Source organism: Syngnathus scovelli, chromosome 13 (genome assembly GCF_024217435.2).
Source record: "Syngnathus scovelli strain Florida chromosome 13, RoL_Ssco_1.2, whole genome shotgun sequence".
In the NCBI taxonomy this organism is placed as follows: domain Eukaryota; kingdom Metazoa; phylum Chordata; class Actinopteri; order Syngnathiformes; family Syngnathidae; genus Syngnathus; species Syngnathus scovelli.
The window spans coordinates 8,753,065-8,770,525 of NC_090859.1; the positions used below are offsets into that span (position 1 = coordinate 8,753,065).

At 42.3% G+C, this 17,461-nt stretch overlaps 1 protein-coding gene across 5 annotated transcripts in view; it reads left to right on the forward strand.

The window, feature by feature from the left end:
- Window positions 1-17,461, forward strand: part of LOC125979610 (nucleus accumbens-associated protein 2) — a 30,561-nt gene that overhangs the window by 4,668 nt on the left and 8,432 nt on the right. For 2 of the 5 annotated variants that reach the window (XM_049738006.2, XM_049738008.2), the window contains exons 2-5: window positions 1,057-1,174; window positions 14,440-14,608; window positions 15,006-15,770; window positions 16,467-16,643. In XM_049738006.2, the coding sequence (XP_049593963.1) occupies window positions 14,497-14,608; window positions 15,006-15,770; window positions 16,467-16,643 (1,054 nt within the window). In that variant the 5' untranslated portion in view covers window positions 1,057-1,174; window positions 14,440-14,496. Of the gene's footprint in view, window positions 1-1,056; window positions 1,175-9,269; window positions 12,990-13,021; window positions 13,233-14,439; window positions 14,609-15,005; window positions 15,771-16,466; window positions 16,644-17,461 lie in introns of those variants that run through there. The other 3 variants (XM_049738009.2, XM_049738011.2, XM_049738007.2) reach the window with 3 other exon arrangements.

A 17,461-nucleotide genomic window follows, 5' to 3' on the forward strand; every position in this document is an offset into this window, starting at 1 on the left:
TTAGGCCTCTTGAAAAGTTATCCCGTTTGCCTTTTCATGGTGGGCTCCTCTTAAAAGCATTCCAAGATGGCAGACAATGAACAGTAAACACAATGTTATATGCAACCCTTTTTTTTTTTTTTATAAAGAAAATGTTGGATAATTCTCCTCACAGTTAAATATCGTGTGGCGAGAAACCCCGGACAAATGCATTTGCTCAATGCGTGTGCTTTTGTGTGTATGTGTGTGTCAGCTCTCTGCTAAGTGACATGTTTGGCCATTGGCGTGATGCCGAGCTAGTGCGATCACATGGCATGAAATGTCGTGCCTGCGTTTGTGTTGTGCGTTCGTGTGATGCCGCATGTCCGTGCGTTTGTGGCTGGCTTGGGGAATGAAAGGATGGGGAGGAAAATAAAAAAACAGAAGAGGAGTGGAGGAAGAGTGTGGTGTGGTGAGTGCACGCGCGCATGGGGTTGATTGTTACGAGTATTTTCAGCCTGAATAAGCAGCATGTAGCATGCGTTTAGTCCAAAACAAGTCATGAGATTGTCCTCAAAACGGGATGGAAAATTGAATTTTGCCACTTAATGGCACTTGAAAGTCCAACAAATGTGCCTGTTAATTTGAAGCGGATTAAAAAAAGAAATCATCAATTTTCGCTCGTCTAATTTTGTTGTCTTGTGACCCCCTACTAAATCTTAAGGAATTTGTCATGCCATGCATGTTATACATAAATCGTCTATCTAAATGTTTATGCAACGCTGCTGCGAGCAGACGCAATTAAGTGAATACTTGCCAGCCCTCAATAAACTTTGGAACATAATCACTATTTTGGATAAATAACTCAAATTTCTTGATACATATTGATTTTGAATTAAGTTTTGAGTACTAACATTGCTCTCAATGTGATTGCACACGTTATCCATACTATCAATGCCATCACTATACATCAAAGATTCATGTTCTATCAGTAACTTAAGATCTAGCGACCTCTCGTCATCTATCTTGTCTATGTATTGTCTCGCTAGCCCCAGCAGCACACAGTCTGACTCGGCACATTTCTTTGCATCTTTTCAGCTGCAGTGAGACGACTCGCAAAGTAAGACCTATCATTTGGTGCGAGATGCCCTCAGATGCGTACAAAGGCAAGGAGATAAAAAAAAGAAAACTCCCAAGTCTCCAAGACATCAAATAGGCAAGTATTAGCTTTGCGTGAATGACATATTTTCTCGCAGCCCACCTCCATTTTGTGGGCTCTTGTGCTGCGCACTGTGCATAATTAAATTGCTGATAACTTCAAGCCTCACTCAAGGCTTGTGCTGGTAAACAGAGCCTGCAAATTAGCGAGGAAAGTAATAAGCGCGGGAGGCTAATTGACAAAGACGCTGCCTATATTATGTGCTTCTGCTTGGTAGCCCCGCAGAGCGTGTCTGGAAATCTATAGGCACATTGTCATCATTTCCACAGCCTACTTTGTCATTCACGATTGAGTCGAGAAAGTGTCGAGATAGACAACTTCCCTTCACGTCCTTTCTATTACCAATTTAACAAAATTCAACCAGTGCAGTTAGGCACTCGAAAACATCCGAGTGCGCTAAATCGGTTTGATAGTTACGTTTTAGCCGTATTTGCGTTGTCGGATCCTCGCTTCCTGTTTTGTATTGTATGTCGCTAACTCAAGAGACTCTTTTGGAGCACTCAAAACCCGTGATTTTGTATTTATGCTCAAGTTCCTAAGGGCCCAGTCATAATTCGCAGCAGTTATGTGAGTTAATGGAAGCCTCAGGACACTTGAGCATAGAATGTGGGTTGGATTTTTTCCCCCCCCCTTCTTTTCTTCCTTGTTTGAGATTAAAGATTTTGTATTGTATGATTGTGAATACTCAACAGGCCATGTCTGAAGATATCGCTTTCTCAAGGTCCTCCTGTCCTGTCCATACTAATCTTATTTCCATGTGTCCTTTTGATCTGCAAAGACAGACTGTCTGTTTTTTCTTCATTTTTATTTTCCTACTTTTCCTAAACACTCCTGAAAGGCCTTTTTGTAAATGTAGCAAGGTAAGTGTACGTCGATTCAGAGCTTTGTTTCTTCCTTGGTCCATGCATCAATCACCTTGCCTAACCATTCACAACTGCAGTTTTTGCGTAATCTCTTCAAATTGCATGCAAACCACTTCGACCAAGAGACAAGCTTGCAAACTCCCAAAATATACCCAGGATTTTTTTTATACAAGATGGTTCTAAATCACTCTCAAAAAGCTTGTCAGAATTTTGTGCAGTACCGTATTGCTTTGTACTGAGGTGTCTGTCAACTCTAGGGCCGGACGGTAGGTTTGTGTGACTTTTAGACTGTAAAACATTCACATAACTCAGCAGAAGGTATGCTTGTTGAGAGCAACAGGGCGGCGAGGGGGAGGTAGCGGTGTTCGCCATGCTAAGAAAGTGGCCTATTTTGACTGCTTGATTAAGTCTGACCGGCACAAACAAGCAGTGTTTACCCAGGTCATTTGGGGCTCTTTGCCATGCACGCAGGTTATCCAAGGTGACATGTCATTTGAGCACATGTACACCGGGGCTTAGTTCACAGTAATGTGTGTGCGTGTGTGCAAGTGGGCGGACGCTAAGGGTGCTCTGAAAATAAGTGTGCATATCTTAACACTCAAAACCATTGTGTTTTTAAGCACCATGAGATTTTTTTTTTTCAATTCACCTACCGCAACATGCTGTGATTTGTTTTTTTTTCTTTCAAACCAATCAAAGGTGAGGACTGTACATGTCCATGTGACTGTGTGTACGTGTGGGTGACACACTAGACAGTAGGTCACTGATGCTGAAAGTGGTGTCCTCATTTGGTGTACTCTGGTGGCCGCTGACATGTCACGCATGTGTCAGATCTGAAACGCCACCATGATGTTAGTATTACCTCTGTTGAGCAAAAAAACATTTAAACCATTTTAATAGAGTGCAAATAATGCTATTTCAAAATGATGGCCAAGCGCATGATTTTCCATTCTAGGTTCTTGCTTGAATTGTGCAAATAACTGTGGTTTGACATGCGAGGCTTGCGGGACTTCACCTTCTTGGGGGGTGTTTGATATTCAGACATCCACAGAGCAAAACTCAAAAGCAAGAGTTTGGCGGGTTAAAAAAATACAAGCAAATAGGTTCATATGCAATGCACATGTAACACACAGCATGTGATAGCACAGCAACAGTCACGCAATAAATCTGTTACACCACCATCCGCTCATAGCCGCCTTGTGACATTGCTTGTGTCCAAAACATAACACAGGGCTGTACATTTTTTCCACCGGCCTTAGGGTCTTAATTTCATGGAGGCATGAGCCAGCAGATGATGGATTTGATGGGCTGAACTAATAAAAATGCCAGACTTTGAACATTTTCCTGCCTGTGAAAGGACAAAGACGGAATTGGTCGTTTGAGGACAACACGACTGTGGAATTGCCAACCTGCTACACTTGAGCAAAATACTTTTACGTCACATACTTTGGGGCCATTCTTTAGCTAGCTAGCTTCTTTAGAGTTTGAAGTTGTTTTGTTGACTAAAATTAGCCTTGATGCTTTTTGAAGAAAAAATGTGAGATTAATTTCACATTTTTTTGCTGGTAGAAAATCTTGATAGCAGTATTTTGGTGTGTTGTACAAAATTTTGAGTAAAAACAAAAAAAAAACACAGAGGCATTTTTACAAAAACGTCCTTTTTTTTTTCCAAGAAAGAATTTCAAAATCCCACTTTTTTTTATCACTGTAGAACATTTTGACAAAGTTATCATTTGACATAGCTTTTTAAGAACAAAGTGACCCATATGTTAAAAATAAATAATCCTAAATCAAACTATATTTATTAGGATGGAGTAAAGACTTAACTTGCTATTTGACAGGAACCAACAGATGTCAAAAGTTTACTAAAAAAATAACAGTTGTGTTGAAAGTACTGATGTTAACGTCAAGCATAGGGGAGAAGTGAGTGCCCCTCCCCAAATCATCTTATTTTCTTGGGTGGGTATCGAGGGTTGTTTTGCTGCTGTGTGACTCCACTTCTCTCGGGAAGATGTTCTTGATAGTCACGGTATCTCAAATGTGCTAAGGCGGAGATTGTATGTTTGTTTTTATTTTTTGTTTTACTCTTAATGATTGGCTACACTTGTTTTGCTAGATTATTCATTTTAGCTGGTTATTACCAATGAAAGAATTGTGCACGTTGGCAACCGATCATTGCTCGTCGACTGTGTGAGGCATGACCTTGATTTTTAGGACAGCGGCGGCCTGCGGAGTGTCACTGGCTGTCGCACGCTTTGCGACAATTCAATTAGATTTCACAGGACGTCTCCATCTTTTGACGCGCGCCATGTATTTCTTCCGAACATGATTCGATTTTCGCAGAGCATGAGATGCTGAGAGAAAATGCTGCCAATCGGCGTGAAATGGGAAGCTGACCAGTTCTGATTTGTGATTTGTAGAAGAGACAAAGCACGGGTTGGACTTTAGATCATATTTTGTTCAGTACAAGAAATATTGAGTTTCCGATGGAAGTGACGCATGAGAGGTTGAGGTCGTGAACAGTGTGCGTTGAACTCTAATGCAATGAAACGCTGTCACACGACAGAGAAGGCACACTCAGTTTGCAGCCTTACTTACTGTTTTGCTTCATAAGTGTGTTTCATACAAATATTTACCACAGGCAACACGGTGAAAAAGTGGTTAGCACATAAGCTTCAATATTTCTCTGTAGAGTTTGCATATTCTCCCTGCGCTTGTGTCAACAAAAGCACTTTTTGTTTCATTGCGGTCTTGTTTTTCCTCTGTAGCGTCAAAGTAATTGACAATTAATTCAACACAGTCGAAATAATTATTCAACGATCACTAATCAATTATTGCCATCTGTCGTTACGATCATAGTTGCTTTTCACTCAGTTTTAATGAGTTTCCTAATTTGTTGTCGATGTTTTATTCATTATGTATAGTTTTAAGCAAGTCATCTGTAGTAGAGTAGTTTCAATTGCAAAAAAACTTCAGTATGTGCTGAATGCACGTTTCTTGGTTGTGCCTCAGTTTTTAGCCAGTGTTGATTTGTTTGTTCATCTGTTAGATGGCTGATTTTTGTCACTTTGTGTGTGTGTGTGTGTGTGTGTGTGTGTAAGAGCTGAATATGACCCAACAAAAAAACTGCCTGGTGTTTTTTTTTGGTGATGATAATTGATATTGTCACGCAGAAACTTATTATGTTGGGCTCCCTGCAAGTTTGTTGTTGTTTTTTTTGGTGATTCAGTGGCGTGTCAGCACATTTCATGTGATTTCGTCCGTTACCCAAAGAACACCGCCATTTTCTTTTTTGCATGATGTCTAAATTTTTTGCCAGACTTCAAATCAGCCAGTGTTCAAAGCGTTAATTCTGCACAAGTTTTTGCTAGCATATTGACTCCATGGAAGAGAAATGCGATAAAAGAAAAAGTCTAGTACAGGGGTCACCAACCTTTTGTATTGTATTGGAACGTGTGTGACCGGGCTGTACAATTATGTGCAATACATCACTAAATATGAGTTAAAACATAACTGCCATGTAGCCCGAATGCTAATGAGTAGCATCAAAGTGACCTTAAAGTGTTTTGCTTCATTTATTTGAGAGGTACAATAATTAATAGACACCAAATTACCAAATAAATCCTAAAAGTATGTTTGATAATCAATATATTGTTTCAAGACCTAGTTTCATTTGAAATTGTCCCAAGCCTCGAAATTTCAACTTCTTTGACAGTAAATACCCATTTCTGCCGTCTTCCATAAAAGGAAAGTGATAATACTTGTTGAATCAAAATATTTGTGAACATCTGCTTTTAGTTTGAAAAAAAAAAAGCAATTTTACGTCCATTATTTGTTTCTTGATTAGGTTATTTTTAATTTATTTTTATTTTTAAGCATGTTCTGGAAAGCTAACAAGGACATGATAAGGACTCAACTGTTTTGAAGGGTGAGTAGCTTTACTTTTTCGTAAACACAGATTTCATACTGTTTTTTTTTTGTTTTTTTTGTTTTTAATGTAGTCAAGTTCCAAGAAGTCAACACTGCGTAACAAAATATGTAGGGCGAGCAGCTTTACTTTTTCATCAATAAACAGATTTAATACTGTTTTTGGAAATGGCTTTTTTAAAACGTATTGAAATTCCCAGAAGCTGGACGTCAACACTGCGTAACTAAATGTGTTGCATTTCTTTAGAAATGAATTATGATATATTAGCCACGTGGCTTCCCTGCCTGATAGGCTTTCCAGTGTCTGAAATAAAAGCTTTTCATTGGAGTGAATGAAGATTGTTTCCAAAGCATATCCATGTATCTTCCCTGCAGGCTTCTCTTTGGCAGCTTCACCTTTCTTTGTCACCCTCCCTCCTCCTCACCCTCCTCCCCTTGTGTCTAATTGTCTTCTCCCTGCAACTGTGATTTTGCAACTTCATACTTGTTCTGTTTGCGTTTGACACACACACACGCACACACACACACACACACATGCACATTATCGCTCCTCACTCCTTTTGTTCGTGTATTTGCTCTCACGGCTGTTCAGTTAATTTTTCTATCTCTTAAGCTTGGGACTCCGAATGCCATACATAGATTTAGAATGGAGGTGCTTTATGTGTTTGCGTGCTTCTTGAGGCATTAGATGCGGCTGCTGCTGCTGGTTGTTTGTTTGTTTGTTTACCTCCCGCAGCCACTTGGAGTCCATTTGCCTTTGCCTCAAGGGATCACGCACACACACAAAGATGCTCGCGCAAAGCCAACATGCATTGGCCCATCTCAGGTTTCATTATGGCAGTCATGCTGTGTGGATCGGGAATCAGGGGTGGTAGAATTGGGCCCATTGTAGTTTTTATAGTTTTTACAAGTCCTAACTGGGCCGTATAAAATTTGTGAAAAAGTAAGATTTAACGAGGCAGCAGGGTAGACCTAGTGGTTAGCACATCTGCCTCACAGTTGAGGTCCCGGGTTCAAGTCTCAGCTTTGGCCTTCTTGTGTGAAGTTTGAATGTACTCCCCGTGCTCGTGTGGGTTTTCTAATTTATTGTCTGCCCAGCAATTGGCTGGTGACAAGTTCAGTGTGTACCATGCCTCTCAACCAAAGTCAGCTGGGATTGGTTTCGACTCGCCCGTCCGTGACCCTGATGAGGACAAACGCTATAGAAAATGAATGGATCACTATTACTATATTGTGAGAGTTATTCTAAGACATTAGTGGCAGTAGTTTGCCTGATGCAGACAAAAAATACTAGGTCACGAAAAACAGTTGCCATTTGGCAGCAATAACTGCTTTGACTCTTTACTACAGTTTGTACTGCTACAAAATGGCCTCAAAGTTAGCTTGTACCAACGCGGATAATTCTCATTTGTTGACGTGTTTTGGGTGTAGTTTTATTGGTGCGTTCTTGAAAATTCCTGAAATAAAATTGATAGAAATGGAAAATAAAGCGAAAATGCACAGTTGTTCGTATCAGATTGTATGGGTGAACCAGACTTTTAAGTTTCTACCAACTATCTTGAAAGTGACCTGATGAAGGCATCTTGTTCCCAGATGGTGCAAACTTTTTTTTCCCCCTTTTTTTCAGTTTCTTTGGTTTTGTGTGGCTTCAACAGCCAAAGCCGATTACCGCGTGAGTGCCGAGAAGGGACCAAAACCAGAACGCTTTTGTTTACAGCCACTTTAATATTTACGATTGCATTTAACGGATGATAAAAGTTTAACGTTAAGCATCATATAACTCAGCTGCTTTGTAAACATTACACTCCATTTTTCAACCTGGAATTCACCCCCATCTTCTCCTCCCCACCCACGTTCCTTCTAACATTAGTGTTACGTTTTGAGTGGAAAGATACCAGACACAAATGGACCCACTACGGATCATTTATTTTCTGTCTGTTTGTTACATAACTGTGTGAATCATGAGGGGTTTTGTTGTTGTATTTTTGTGTAAAGACAAAAATGATGATTCTTGACCCTTGGGGTACACAGACAACTTTACCCAATAAGGTCCAGCTATCCTCACTGTAAGTGATGTTGCATTATAAGCAGTGATAAGCAACCTCTCTCTCTCTCTCTCTCTGTCTCTCTCTCTCGCTCTCAACATCCCATAATGATACTCAGACATGCAGACAGCCGCTTGGTCCCCATTGGTAGAACTGTTGCCAGGGAGCGTTGCCGTCTCAACGTGGATAGAATCTGTTGTCTGGTACACTTTAGACATGAGAACAACTGCAGGATCTGAATATTTATAACATGGCCATTGTTCACATTGGCATTGTATGGATGGAGAAATAAACAGCAGGCATTCTGACTTTTAAACAGCGTTTAACTACAAACATCTCAACTTCGTCTGTGTCAGCACTTTTCTACAACTGCACTGCATCAGACCAAAAGCTGTTTTTAATGTTTTGGACAGACAATTTAGCTGTAAAGTGCAACCACAATAATAAACTCAGTGTTACGGTAATATATGTTTGTCAGTCAAAACTGAGGATTTTTTTTTTTTTTCAGTACTGGATTCAGATGCGTTCTCGAAAGTAGATTAATTCATCGTCAAAAACTCATGCTCGATTTATTATTTGTGTCTTAATGCACCTGAAGCAAAATAAAAAAAACATTTTTAGTTAAGTTGGGATGAAGTGTAAAATGTAATCAAAAATATCTACGGTCAACCTAATGGCTGCGAGGTCATGTCCAGAAAGTAAAAACCGCGCCATAGTTTGGCTTTAGAGACAGGTGCCTTATTTATGACTGTCCCACCACCGTATGATTCCACCATATACCGCATTTTCTATCATTCTGGTTGTACTCCACTACTAACCTAGATTAGACTAAAACACGTTCAGATTTATGTACAAATTCATGTTATGTAGCCGCCATAGGAATAGAACTTGTCATAAAATGAGAACCACTTCCATCTACATGTTTTATATTCCAGTGCAGTCTTTTTGTTAGAATGGACTGTAGGTGTGTGTGCGCGTATACGTCGTGTGTGTATGCCGTCTGGTCAATTGTCTCCGTCTTGATTTTATTCAAATATGTCTGGACCTGCTGCTAGAGAGAATGCCACTGTGCGTAGGTATGAAATCCTTAAAAAATCTGCCAAAAGAAGGGGGGTACATCGCCGCCGTGACTCAAGATGGCGAGACAACCGATTTGGGGGGGGGGAAACTCTGGGAAAAGTTTGAGGTGCAATCGCAGGGCGGGAAAATGAGGACACGAAAGAAGGCGGGGGGGGCTTTTTTATTTTTCATCAGGCATGTGCAGAATTTATATTTAATGCCAATGGGAGGGGAGTTTAATGTTGGCGCATGCATACGTGCCCCGCTATTCACTCCCTGCATATATTACAGTGAATATGCGGCTGTGTGTGCATTTGTGTGAACACTCTCGGCCCGTTCTGTCTGCCTGACTCAACATATTCTACATCCCTCCCCTCCATTAACCCCCCCAACACACACACACACCCGCCTTCTTTTCTCCTCTCTCTCACTTGGCTGGCACGAACATGCATGTCTGTAGACTCAATAGCGCGCCAACTTCACTGCAATGCAGCCCTCTGTGCATTAATTGGCAGCGAGACAGCGGCTACGTGCTATGCAGGCGAGGAGGGGGAGAGTGAAGAGAGGGAGGTGGCGAGGGGGGGGTAACATGAGGACAATCGTCACGGTAACTGATGGATGGATGAGCAGGTTCACGACGACACACACGGCAACAAACAAGAGTGTGCATTCCTCAGTGTGTACAGGGAGATGACGTGACTGTGTCTATAAAAGAACACAGCGAGGGAGGAGGGGAGTGTGTGTATATCTCTGCGTGTGTCTGTGTGTGTGTGTCGTATATGTCCGATTGTATTAGCGGATTTGCGTCTCCTGCCTTTTGTGCCTGCTCGCTCATGTGAGCCTATATGTGCAGTGCAGATATCACGGTGCCAGGCACTGGCTCTTAAAAGCCGCAGTCAGTGCTGCTGCTTTTGTGTGTGTGAGAACCTTTTTTTTTGCATTATTATTATTGTTATTATTCCTACCACAGCTGAGATAAAGTTGAGCACAACTTTCTCAGTAAACACAATGCAGTCTAATCGAATGGAAACGTCAAAAGTAGTTTGTTTCCTTGACACTTTCTACCACAGAAAACAGAATAAGTCTGTTAGAGGGTCAAACTGGCCACCAGCAACTCTTTATTGGCTTTTTTAAGTAACATTTGAACATTCATATCTGGTGCAATCCAGTTAAAATCGAAATGTCAAACCAATAGAACACTCAGTCTTAGGAATTAGTAAATTAATCTGTTGCAGGGTCAAACTATGGCCATCAATAAGCTTGCAGGGTTAGTTTGAAGTAACATTTTAACATTATTTACTGGCACCTGTTACAAAAAAAAAAATTAAAATCCCCAACCCTTTGACTCTCGAGTAATAGTTTTTAATTGTATTATGCTGCACCACAGTGCGGATGATGCGCCACTTGCCACTTGAAAGACTTGGGACGTCATTCTTGTAACTTATTTATAATTGTTCTTTTTTGTTACTGAGACTACGACGTCAGAAGCAGAAATTTGGCCAGGTGAGGTAGCCGTTTTAACATTTGACTCACAGTCCAGAGGTCCTGGGTTTCAATCATGGCCCCACCCCCCCTCCCCTTTCTGTGTTTACTCCAGCATTCCAAAAACTGCATGTTAGAAGGTTAATGGAAGACTCGAAATGGTCGTGTGACAGTATATGTGCTTTGCGATTGACTGCTGACCTTTCAATACCTTTAGCGGGTATACACAGCATCGAGTGTGGAAAATAAGGTGTTAAAAATGCAGTCTGAAAGACAGTTGTTTGTAATATTCTTGCTTTGCCCTTTGCGACAAACCTTCAGAGAAATGCGGCGACTCAAGCATCATCCAATGATGCATAAACATAATCATGTCACAATTTGGGCATAAATCCAAGCTACGTGTGGCTTCCTGACAGTGTTTTCTTTCCGTGTAGGTGGTTCGCTGGAAAGGTCTGCATGATTCACTGTAAAGCATACAACACTTATTCAAGTGAACTTTGAGAAAAAAAAGAAAAAAAAATGAATAAAAAACATTGTCCTCCACCATACTCCAAACAACTTTGCCGCGATGCATTTCGGCTACATTCGACATGAAAAAGAAAAACAATTGTTGTATACCAAGCAAGAAGAAGTGGCCCCTTTTTTTTCCCTTTTCCTCTGATGTGCATGTGTCGAGCAGGGATTTCAACAGTTTACATCATTGGATGTCCAGACGATTAGTCTTGCCTCACAAAGATATATTTCCGTTTATTTGAGTCATCTTTCCCTTTGTCTCCCTGTTTGTAAGCCTACTGCGGTCAACATTAACATAGGTAGTGTATACTGTGGTAGCATACACAGCCTCATGATACAGCACTAGAATGATTCTTGTTGCTAAAAAAAAAAAAAATGTGTCGACAGTCGCTATAGCATGATCAGACAGTAAACATTTCATATTGTTGACAGGGAACAATCAGAATTGCATCAACAATAGTGATGCAGTGCTAAGTTTTTTTTGTAAACAGAAAATATTAGCGTCAACAGTAGCTTATACTACAATACCGGCCAAAAACGTCCATGTTGTTGACAAAACATGTGATAACTATCTATCTATCTATCTATCTATCTATCTATCTATCTATCTATCTATCTATCTATCTATCTATCTATCTATCTATCTATCTATCTATCTATCTATCTATCTATCTATCTATCTATCTATCTATTTGTCTGTCTTGCTCAACCCTTTGTGATTTTTGGCACAAAAAAAGGTGTTATCGTGTTGACAGTAGTTAAAACAACGAAAATGTATCTCATTGCTAGGAAAAAAAAGGTCATAGTGTCGAAAATAGCTTATACCATACAACTTTTACCTTTATCGAAAAAGCAATAACATGAAATCTACATGAAAGTTCTGTGAATCCCACTGCCGCCTAGTGGCCCATATGTGCACACCATGAAGAGCAGCACAATGCCCACTGAATTATCATCATGCACAAATAGTTGAAGCCGTAATCTGTATTTGATTGATTATTTTAAAGCTATGAATCTTTTGAGTTATGAGGACGGTCATGGAATGGATAAGTCATGGGACCACGCGTCCATGTTATGACACGACAAGAGTGCTCAGTTTTTTTCACTGGACAGCAAAGAAATGTGGCTATATCTACGTCACGGTAACTTATAGCCCTCTTATGTGAGCAGTCATGTGAACGATCCCATGCAGATCGACGCCGCCCCGTCCAGGGGGGGCGAGCGGCGCAACTTGCCTCAATCTAATTGTCTTTCTCTGCTCGTACTGTCCTCAAATGACTTTCTCAGTCTGTCTCGGCGACCCCCCCCCCCCCCTCTACTCCACCCTCTCCCCCTTCCTCCCCACCCCTTCCATCTCCACGCTCTCTCCAGCTCTGCCCACTTTCTGACTCCGTCTGTAACTGTAGCCTGTGTTTTTTTCCCTCTCCCTCCCACTCCCTGCGACGTATAGATACTGCATTGATCCGACACACACACACACGCACACACACAAGTGAGCCTCCCACTCCTTTCATCATTGATTTACACTGCTTTCTCTCGCTCCATCTATCACACATTTCTCTGTCTATTTCTTCACCGGCACTTGTTGAATCTGAGCCTGCAGAGAAGGACGGAGAGATGGGAGAGCGGCGGAGAGATCATGACAGGCAGGCAGGGGGAGTCTTTACAGCACAGAATGGAATACCGACAAAAGACGAATAGGAGACGGGAAAGTCAGTCCAGTAATGTCGCAGAGCAAAAAAAGAATCCTGTCATTTTGAGGGGGATTCAATAGGAGTGACACTTTAAGAGTGCACGTCAAACTCCGCTTTTGGGACCTCACACCGGCAACCAGTCAGACCATCGACGCTTTGTCTGCACCTCGACTGCAAAGACTGTCTGAGCACGTTTCTCTGCATTAGTGTTATGTGCCGCTCTCCCCAGGTGAGTGCTTACGTGCAAGAATCCACACTCATTTCCCTATTCAGATTGCGCTGTGTGTGACACACCGTGTGTGTTTAGGCGTGCATACTTTTATGTAAGTAAGGCAAAGTGCGCGCGCGCGTGGTTGTGAGCGCGTGCGTGCGCATGAAGTGAGAAAAAGAGGGAGTACGTGAGAGGCGGTGACATTTTTTTCACTTTGTATTCCTGGAAACTGCTCTGCACCATTGCTCAATGATGAAACTGGTATGTGGTATATATATATTTATCCGTGGTGCGTGGTGGGGCATGGTTGGGATTCAAAGTTCATGTCGGGAAAGACGGAACGTGCATAGGGAAAGGGCCACGCAATTTATAATGATTTAAAAAAAGTAAATTAATATGAGATTGGCGCTGCAGAAGTCGAACACAGCATTCTATACAATGTAGAGTTCTGCCTCAATTTTTTTGGGGAAAAAAACTCAAGTTCAAACCGTGGTCATGGTTAACAATGTTGCGCAAGACCTCATTGTGTCTTACAATAAGTATTATGGAAATAAGGTCCATTTTTGGAAGAAATTGCCTCGAGTCGTATAACAGCAAAGATCCTAACTATTATAAAACGTAATAAAAAATGGTGGTGTCGGGAGGCAGTCAGTTCATTTAAAACTTTGGAGTTCATACTGTGGTCATACAAATCTCACAAGACGTAATAAATGAACTGTGAAAATGTAAATTTTGGGGAAAAATTAAAAAAAATAAGCCGCAAGTTATACAAATCTTCAAAGCATTGGTCATGCTTTACAACAAAGCCCTTATCTCATAATACATATTAAAGTAAAAATGTCAGTTGCGGGAAAGAATTTCCACAAGTTGCTCAAAACCGTGGTCAATTATCATACATGGTAACAAAGACCTTAGCACATTTTTAAGACATAATAACAGTGGAATATGGATAATTTTGGGAGAAAAGATTTTCCCATTAAAGCACTGCTTTGGCAGCAATGTCGGGTGTTTTGGAAAGGGTGAAAAAAAATGCCAATAGCTGAGTTTTCAGGTAAAAAAAAACATTTGTGGCAAAATACAAATTAGCCGGACTGTAACAATTGTTTTTTTTTTGCTATTTTAATATGGCAAAAGTGTGACCCTGGAACAGATCATTTTTCAATTCTGAAAGTGGTAAATTTACATGTATGTTCATGTTGCTGTGCAGGCCGGCCAAGAAGGGCCATGCGTGAAATGAGGCCATGTTGCCTCGGAGTTGCAGTGTCGTATACACTAACGCGTTTGACATTGGCCTCATATACACACAGCTCGGCTCTGTTTATATTTAGTTGACTGACTTCAGCCGTCCTTTTGTCGGCGGCGGCCCCGCCTCTCGACCAGACCCGTTTGCATAGCCATCTCTTTTTCACAGCGCTCTTCCTGCCAGGTCGATTGCACCCCTCCTTATGTTTATTTTGTTTGTTTACAGATTCCTCCCCTCACTGGCGCGTTCTGCGGTCCATAGCTGAAGTCTCCTGGTCCAAATATGTCGCAGCTCCTCCACGTGGAGATCCCAAACTTCGGAGCCACGGTGCTAGGCTCCCTGAATGAGCAGCGTTTGTTGGGACACTACTGCGATGTCTCCATCCTGGTCAAAGGTGCAGAAGTGGGAAAAGTGAACGAGAATAATCTTTACGATTTACAATAGTTTGTTGTATGTGACCGCATGAGCAAAACACACAGTATGTGGATTATTTTTGCATTTGTGAAGTATGAGTTAAGCAAAAATATCCATCCAGGGGGCGGCCATTTTGCCACTTGTTGTTGACTAAAAATGACATCACAGTGCCGAAGGGGTCAGGTAGCATGCAATCACCACTCACTGGTTTTCTGAGTTTGGTCATGTGATGTTCACAAACTGAGCCCCTGAGCAACTGTGATGTCGGTTTCAGTTAACAGCAAGAAGTGCGCCTCCTGAGATGCTTGTTGGTCATATTGTTGTGGTTCAATTTTTCATTAAATCAGCTGTCCTGATGGTCTTTTTCGTGATTCCAGGTCAGGCATTCAAAGCCCACCGGGCAGTGCTGGCCGCCAGCAGCCTATACTTTCGTGACCTCTTCAGCACCTCGACCAAGACCCAGTTCGAGTTGCCCTCCTCAGTCACGCCGGCATGCTTTGAGCAGATCCTCTCATTCTGTTATACGGGTAAGCTGACCATGGCAGCAAGTGAGCAGCTGGTGGTCATGTACACAGCGGGCTACCTGCAGATCCAGCACATCGTGGAGCGTGGCATGGACCTGATGTTCAAGGCCAACTCGCCGCACTGCGATTCACAGACGGCCGGCAACTTGGAGGAGACGGGCTCGGAGCCACAGAGTCCGTGCAACAACGGCAACGGCCTGGCTGTGGCCGCTCTCCTTGCGAACACTGGCTGGTCCCCGTCCCTCCTTATGCCACCGCGCAAGATTAAGCTAGAGAGTGGCGAGCCCACACCCCTCACCATCGCAACCACCCAAGGCAAAATCTCCTCTTCTGAGTTGGGCAGCCGTCTAGCGAGGGCCAGTTCGCTCTTTTACACCACCGCGGGAGGGACCACCATTCCGGGCGTGCCCCCTTACCACCTTCTGGGGGTTGGGGGAGGCGGGGCTGGGGGCGGAGCCACAGGCGAGCGTTCAAGTCCCGGTGAATCCAGTTTACCCACCACCGATAGTCCCACGTCGTACCAGAACGAGGATGAGGAGTTTGAGGAAGAGTCCTTTGACGGAATGGTGGAGGACAGCTTCAGTCACCTGTATGCACGTCCAGGCAACCCCTATGGCAGTGAGTAATGTAATGTTAGATCCTGTAGATTTTGTTAATTGTGTTGAATTTTGACACTTGTTAGAATTATATTAACCTCAACCTGGCACTACCCTAAAGTTCCTTGGTGGCCACTATTAGCAGACTTTAATCCACAGTTAGCTACCTTAAAACCACCTGGCTGCGTTTAAAATCCTTATAGCTTTCTGATTACCAACATTAGCAAGGTTTAAGCTTCCCTTAACTACTGTTAACGGCATGGAATCTTGAAACTGACCTGTTAGTGTTACATTATCTCTGCTCAATTTGCCTGGTTGCCACACTTTGCTGTCCAGCTGTTTAGTATCCACTGTTTGTCGTGTTTCAACCCCAGTTAGCCTCACAGTATGTCCTGGAGACGCAGCTTGTGCGTCATCCTTCAGTGGATAATAAGACATATTCATTAGTATACAGTCTGTGTGGGCTTGGCTAAGGGCAGTATTTTTTCCTCCCATTGACTTTGGCCCGTGCCTGATGGAGGAAATTCATTTGATGTCTAGCCAAATTTCAAAGTAAAACTCAGCATGACTTGCAAAAAGATTGGAGGTCGATGTCACCGCAAATGTTTTTGGGGGAGCGTAGTATTTGCTGCTCGGTTGGACATGTTTTCATTTGCGTTATTTAATCTTTTTTTATATCGTGTGCTGCAACTTCAACTCACCTGACACTCTTCCTTAGTGCCGGACAAGCCCGAGATGACGGGCGTACCGCTGGCTTTGGAGAACCGCAACTGCGTGCTAATTCGTCGGGACCTGGTGGCACTACCCGCTAGCCTCATCAGCCAGATTGGCTACCGATGTCACCCTAAACTCTACACAGAGGGAGACCCCGGGGAGAAGCTGGAACTGGTTGCCGGTAGGCACTGTGGCACACGCATGCATGATGACCTCATGGCAGCTAGTTTTTTTTAGTCGCTCGTGTGAGAACCAATTGTAAGTGGTCTGAATGTTTACTCACTGCTCCTCCTTGTGAAAGAGAACTCAAATGCGTGTCATAACGAATCCCAGTTGCCATATAGCAGTCATACGTGACTGGATTCAGTAGCCACTCATATTGCAGCAAGGCGTAATCTGCCTGGATGCAGTATCCAATCAGTGTTTTACAGTGGGGGCGTGTCCTGCCTAGAATTCGAGTGTGATTCATGATAACGTGTCAATCCTGTCTTAGACTGAGAGTTGGATTTAGTCTCCTGACTATAGTTAGTGGCTAGAGGAAGAAGATAAAATTAAGTCGACATCATCACTCAGGGCTTCTTCAAAGGGTTGACCTGTCACAGAATATTGGAACTGAAGTCATTTGATCACTAAAAGGTAGTCAATACTGGCTGAGGGGTGAATCCTATGAAGACATCTAGGAACAAAAGTCCACATTTTCAAAATCGGGTAAAAGGTCAGCAGGAGAAGAGTCTGACCCACTTTGAGTTGTGAAGCCGGTACAGGGAATAATACTTATTAGAACTAGAAATGCTCTCGGCTATTTGTTCCGTCACAATTAAAAGCCTCATGTAAGCATGCCCGTGAAGAATTTTCAACGTGACTTGTCCAGAAATGGAGCGTTTTTTCCTTGGTAACAAACTTCTGTGTAATTTGAAAAAAGTATTAAATTAATTTGTCTTTTATTGTCAACAAAGTGGGACAAACATCAATAGCTTGTGGCAAGTGCCAAAATCAGCT